Here is a 6,561-nt window from a genome sequence, read left to right as displayed (position 1 = left end):
AGCAGGTGAAGTCAGGACCGACTGACACATGGATGTATAATGAGAACGAATATGTGTGGATGCATTGTTTACCCAAAGCACAAGCAAATGAAATAAATTGAAGACAATAATCCAGTCAGTCAAGAATTGGAGGACATTTTCCGTCCCACCTATGATTTAAATAAAATATCTGAGCCCAAAATGGTAAAACACTTTTTGACAAGTTTATTTATTTGGTATTTACAGAGTCCTATCAGTTGTACGACATGTCAGTTTGTGAAATAAAAACCACCAAGCAGCTGTTATGTTCTGTTGCAATGACTATTTATTATTCGCCTGTATTACATTACACAACATATTAATGCTCACAAACAAGGAAAGGTGTAACAAGCATCCATTCACAAACACACCCCATTCACATATGAGCAAACCTTGATGTTAAATCCTACTAAGAAGCAGAAAATCCACCCTAAAACAGCACTGAATTATTCCTGTGTGTGTGGAGCTTTTTTAATAAATAAGTCTGTCTGGAGATTCAAATTCAGAGCCCTGTGATTGAGACACATCTCAGGCAGGCGTTACCTTTTCTTACGGTTTCCAGGAAACTCAGCACATAACCGGAAACATTTTGGGCTGCAAGAATTCAAATACCAATAACTGAAGCATTTTCAAAAAGTGTGTCACATGCTTGTCCATTTAGCTTTGGGAGAGTGTTAGTCTTCCGTTTTTTTTCGTAAAACAGTTTCACTTTTGAGTCACTATGACTATTTGCATTGTTGTGGAGTTTAACAGATGTTTCTTTGGTAATAAACAAAAAACCAGATTGAGAAAAAAAAACAGTACTGTACGTAGAAATATAAGTTACTTGTACTTCCAGTATTTCCACATTATGCTACTTTATTTTTTACTCCACTACTTTTGTTTTACAGCTTTAGTTACAAGACACTTTGCAGATGAATGCAATTAATCAAATAGATTTTCATCTAATAAATGATTGTGTATTTTTGTAGGTTACCCAGCCGTAAATTAAATAATTAAATTAAACCATATCTTCACTAGATGCAACATTAAAGAGATAAACACAATAATGCATGAACACAAATGATAACATCCTTTAATATATATGATTCTGAAATGAACCATACTTTTACTTTTGGTACTTAGGTATATTTTGATGCCGTTACTTTTGTACTTTTACTTGATTACGAATTTGATGGAAGGACTTTTTCCCCTGTGCATCTTCTTGTTTCTCAAAGTGAACTGGACTCCACATTTTAGCAGCTGATGTCAACCGTCACTGACATGTAACCTAAGGCCATGAAGCTCCATCTTACTGACGGAGGAAACATAAAGAGTTACATAGAGTTATGCAAAGAAAGGAAGGTGCACACACACATGCACCACAGATCAACGAAGGCATGTTTTCAAACTGTGTTGGATCTGTATCGTGCCCGTTTTGCAGCGGGGAGCATAAATGACTACGAATTTATGCTTGCTCAACGTAGGAGGGCAAACTTTGTCTTTTGTGCTTCAACAGTAAACTGGTAGACTTGGGCAACGCCATTTTAAAACAAAGCGTTTAGATTGTGGGTTAAGATGACACTCTTCTGCGAATGATCGGTTTCGGTTTCACAACACATGCCAAGGCTTTCTTTACAAATCATCGCAATAGTAATGAGAATTTGTAGGTAAAGGAGATCACACACTCCACTCTGACATTATTTCTGAATGCATATGGTACAGAGTCTAAATAAGAAGTGCAAATATAACTGGCTTGTATCAATGGTTAGGTGCATGCTTAGGTCAGTAATCCCACTGTGACTCGACACTGAAATGTGGACTTTAATTAAATGTATAATATCAACAGATTACAGTATTAGGTTAGTTGAAAGCAATAACATCAGGTCCAACTTAACATTATTGCTTTCAACTGACCTAATACATACTTCATAGCAAGTCTCACATTAGTGACTAAAGCACAAACTTATTTCCTTTTTTGCCACATCTGTGTTGTTGGTGGTTTAAAGAAGCCCTTACTGTTTTCTGACCGACAAAACAAACACAGGACAGCTTTCACAAACCCACGGGACGATCTATCAATCCACCACCAATATTGTTTTTTTAATAGATGTGCAGGCAGACCGCAATACCATGAGGCCTGTGGTGTGTCTGCTGGTTATATATTATGTTGCAGTCTTTAGTCTGAAGTCCAGCTCTTGCAGTCTTTTCTGTTAATCCAACATCTGTAGGAGTTTTTGCATCAAGTGGTGTCAGTTTTCAGACACGTCGAGCAGGTGTGTCATTAATCATTACTCACGATTAAGCAGTAAAACAAACACAGATGTCCTTCTTCCTTTTTTCTGGTAACATCCATGATGAAAAGTTAATAAAGGAAGTGTGTGACTGGGCGACGTGGGTGTTTCCGGCATATAAAAGTAATCCTTACTCAAATAATATCAGATGATCCATGCTTCTTCACTTCCTTTTACACTGGAAAACCCATATTTTCACTTCCGGGTTTTCACCTTCACGTTGCTTCCTCATTGTTCTTAACACAAAAAACACCTTCGACCCTGTCCAGCAGGTCAACTGGGGGACTTGTGTGGCACACACACAAACACACACACAGTTCATCCAAAACTTTTTACAATGTCACTTTTGATATCAGCACCTAAATAATCCAGGATACAGGGTTGCAAGATGTAAGCTGTGTGCATAGTGTACGTGTGAAAACCCTGTGGTGTGCCTGTGGGAATATAGATGTGTGTGTGTGTGTGTGTGTGTGTGTGTGTGTGTGTGTGTGTGTGTATGTGTGTGTGTGTGTCAGTTGGTCTCATAGGAGGAGAGCAGCGCGGCGTCCACAGGCTCCATGCAGGAGGGGCAGGTGAAGGACCTCATCAGCCAGTCGTCTATACAGTCCATGTGGTAGATGTGCATGCAGGGCAGGAACCGGATGGGGTCTCCGTACTCGAAGTCCATCATACAGATCACACACCTGTGGGGGGGGACACAGAAACATGTCATTAGGGGCTGATTGGACCGCACAGAAAAAACAGCATGAAGCTACATAGACTTGAATGGTTTGCGTTGCATAGTTCAATTAAAGAGGCCCTGTTGGAGCCAGAATTTAGTTTAAGAAGTAAGTAAGTAAGAAAGGCCACCTAATTGTGACGTCTGTAGTCAACACACTATCAAAGACTACAATTCCCACGGCGCCTCCTCTAAAAGTGACAGTGATTGACAACCTGTCAGAAAGACGCCGTCGAGGAACAGTTTTTAACCGTCCGATTACCCTTTAAGTTATGAAGTTATATAAACCTTATCAAGAAAGAAGTAACATCTAAGTTGTTTGTTATTTTATTTGAGTTTTGCCTTTTTGTTTCGACTATTGTAAAGGCCTCTTTTCTTTGTTGCATGTGTAAACGTTATTTTATTTTGATCGCATAATATCATTCAAACCATCGAAGGCCAAGCAACTCTTCAACTGTAAGTAATATAAAGGAAAGAAAACGGGTAAAACATTTGTGTTTAAGGCGTCTAGTGGCTTGATAGGCAAACAAACAAGGAAGCCACGACAGGCCCTATTTTGCTTTTTGACATCACTATGTTACACTCACACTTTAATTAGTTCGTTTCAGAAACTTGAATTCATTTCCTTCCTGTTCTCAGACAGTGACTTACATAATGTTCTTATATCATGTTTCAGATCTACAGACACCCTGATCTCTGCAGTGTCTCTCCTGTGTGTAGCTCCCACTCTCGAGTGTGACCCCCCCAGCGGTTCTACTCACTCTCTGATCTTCTTCTCAGAGCCGTCCCTCCCCGGGTCGTACACCCCCTTCGGGAGGTGCTGGATGAGCCCGATTCTCTGAGCGATGCGGATTTGCTCCTCCTCCGTCAGCTGAGAGGCCAATCGGGACCGGCTGGGCGTCGGGTGATAGACCGGCACATGGATCTGCTCCTGAGAGAGAGAGAGAGAAAGAGAGAGAGACACAAGGCAAGTTTAATTATATAGCACTTTTCAACACAAGGCAATTCAAAGTGCTTTTACAAAAATGAAAGACATTCAGAGCTAAGATAACAAAACAGTACGTGAATAAAAGTTACAGTGCAGTGTAAGATGTGAATAGTTAAAAGTCTTCAGCATGGATTTAAAAATAGTAAGAGTTGCAGCGGATCTGGAGTTTGTTCCAGATATTTGTCATCACATTCCTCTACCCCTAGTCCAGGAAATGATAGGTCAAAGGGAGTAACAGTTTATGCAAAAAGGTCATTTCAGGACTCAAATCACCGCAGCTGCTTCAATGTTTTTCGATGACTGCAGTGCCACATCAAACACTGATCCTCCCAATGAATCATTTCATTGCTTGCTCTACAAAAATGTCAAGAGTATTTAAAATAACTCTAACTATAGTCCAAAACTCAAGAATGCCCCGGTCACATGAGGCGAGAGAGCTGCAGAACATTCTGATATCTGATGAGCAAAAAAAAGAGGATGTTTTGGGGGGGGGGGGGGTTCGGTTATTAAATTACATTAATGATTGACTGATTTTTGTATTCATTTATTTATCTGATTATTTCCTCTTGAAATGTTGTGTTTGAATGATCTTGTTGAACTTCAGACAACTCTCTTGACATTTGAATCTAAAACATGAAATATTTTCTTGATTTATAGAAAGATATATTTTCTTTCAACAGTGCCATATTAAAAAAGATCACACACACACACACACACACACACACACACACACACACACACACACACACACACACACACACACACACACACACACACACACACACACACACACACACACACACACACACACACACACACACACACACACACACACACACACACACACACACACACACACACACACACACACACACACACACACACACACACACACACACACACACACACACACACACACACACACACACACACACACACACACACACACACACACACACACACACACACACACACACACACACACACACACACACACACACACACACACACACCTGTTGAGGGTAAGCCTGTGGGGGGGCGGGGCTATGGGTTCATAAGGGACGATGTTGGCCCTGGACTGGCATTTTGGAGATTGTTGCAGCGAAGGCAACAGCTAGTATTTGTTTACTCCATAGATGAGTGATAGACAACCTCATTTTGGTAACTTTCATTTTTTTAATTTAAATTTCAATATTGTCAAACAGTATATATTTTTGTTGTTATAAATAAAGTTGTTGAGTTTAAATCAACCGACTAAGCCTATGTTTGCAAACGGATAAATAGAACACCGTTACATGGGGGTTTTCCCTTTTGCTGTAGTGCGGCGGTGTGGAACCTTTTTCCTCTCAAGGGCCATGCCAATGTTTACACTGACATACACTAAATAATAAAGACTTTGTACCATGAATACTCTTGTTTATTAAATCTCTGCCCTCCTTCATTTCCCTTCAAACAGTAAGTCTCACAGTCTATTGATGTTTAGGATTAAATACAATACATCTCTCGGCCTGTAGGAGGATTAGGAGGCCATGAGGTGGTAGTGTTTCCACATCGCTTAAACTCAACTGTGTATCTGCGTTGTTAGCGTCATACAGGCCTGATTTATGGCCTTTATCTTTATTAATTTGACAGTATTATTCGACAGCAGTATTTCATTATGTCTGTAAGCATCTGTCATATAGTGGTGAACAAAACCACATGAGTAAGGAAAGTAACAAATCAAAATGAAAAACAGGGTTTCAGTATCACACGGAGTCAAACAAATAAAAGAATTATGACAGTTTTAATACTACACCCTAAATCTGTAAAGTATATTACTGTAAATACATACTGTTGGATATGTGGATGACTCATTAGCTGAAATATTGCAAAGAAAAAAAAAAAAAAATTGAAACACAGAAAACTGAAATAATAAACCAGAGCTGAAGCATTTAAACAGAAAGTTGCTGCTTTTCTCTTTCTGTAGACCGATTTTTTTTTGTGTGACTTTTTTAGACATTTGAAAAACACACTTTAGGCTCAGGATAATTATGATGGTCAACTATTATCTGACATTTTTCAAAGATGGCGGGTAATCTAGAAAAGGATCTGGAAATAATTGTTGAATGGACAACCTTACATTCCCTTAGATATTTGTAGTGGCTTTTTAACCTTATCACTGAGGGGTGGGAACGGGAGAACTAAGTTCGGACGCGTGTTCCAGATGACAAAATAATATCCATACGGAGTATATCTTCCAATCCATCGATCCATTTTTTTTACCATGTTGATTGTATCCGTATTGCCTTTCTGTTACCATTTAGATACCAATATATGCCAGGCAGTCACGCTGAATACAGACAGATTTAACACACAGCTCATCGACACGGCGTCTGCCGACACGGTCGAAAACTGTTTGCTACTGTCCCTCACACCTGCATCTGATCACCCAGTGATTACATTTATACACACTCACAAGTGAATAATCCATGTTGTGTTCATTGTTGGAACTTGTGCAGATAAAATACAAACAAAGACACATGCATTATGGCTCCAACAGTATTGAAGTGACTGTTATTTTGTAT

At 39.4% G+C, this 6,561-nt stretch overlaps 2 protein-coding genes across 2 annotated transcripts in view; one reads left to right on the top strand and one right to left on the bottom strand.

Annotated features, from left to right (window-relative positions):
* Positions 1 to 6,561, top strand: part of LOC307013683 (transmembrane protein 131-like) — a 179,921-nt gene that overhangs the window by 32,536 nt on the left and 140,824 nt on the right. The window lies entirely within an intron of this gene.
* The window catches only part of rnf11b (ring finger protein 11b), a 16,725-nt gene continuing 10,445 nt past the window's right edge, over positions 282 to 6,561 (bottom strand). The window contains exons 2-3 of the mRNA XM_079666365.1: positions 3,771 to 3,940; positions 282 to 2,974 (exon numbers count right to left, since the gene is read on the bottom strand). Coding sequence (XP_079522491.1) covers positions 2,803 to 2,974; positions 3,771 to 3,940 — 342 coding nt within the window. The 3' untranslated portion in view covers positions 282 to 2,802. The remainder of the gene's footprint in view (positions 2,975 to 3,770; positions 3,941 to 6,561) is intronic.

This window comes from Notothenia rossii (assembly GCF_949606895.1).
Source record: "Notothenia rossii genome assembly, chromosome: 1".
In the NCBI taxonomy this organism is placed as follows: Eukaryota; Metazoa; Chordata; class Actinopteri; order Perciformes; family Nototheniidae; genus Notothenia; species Notothenia rossii.
This window is presented reverse-complemented; position numbering and strand designations above follow the sequence as displayed.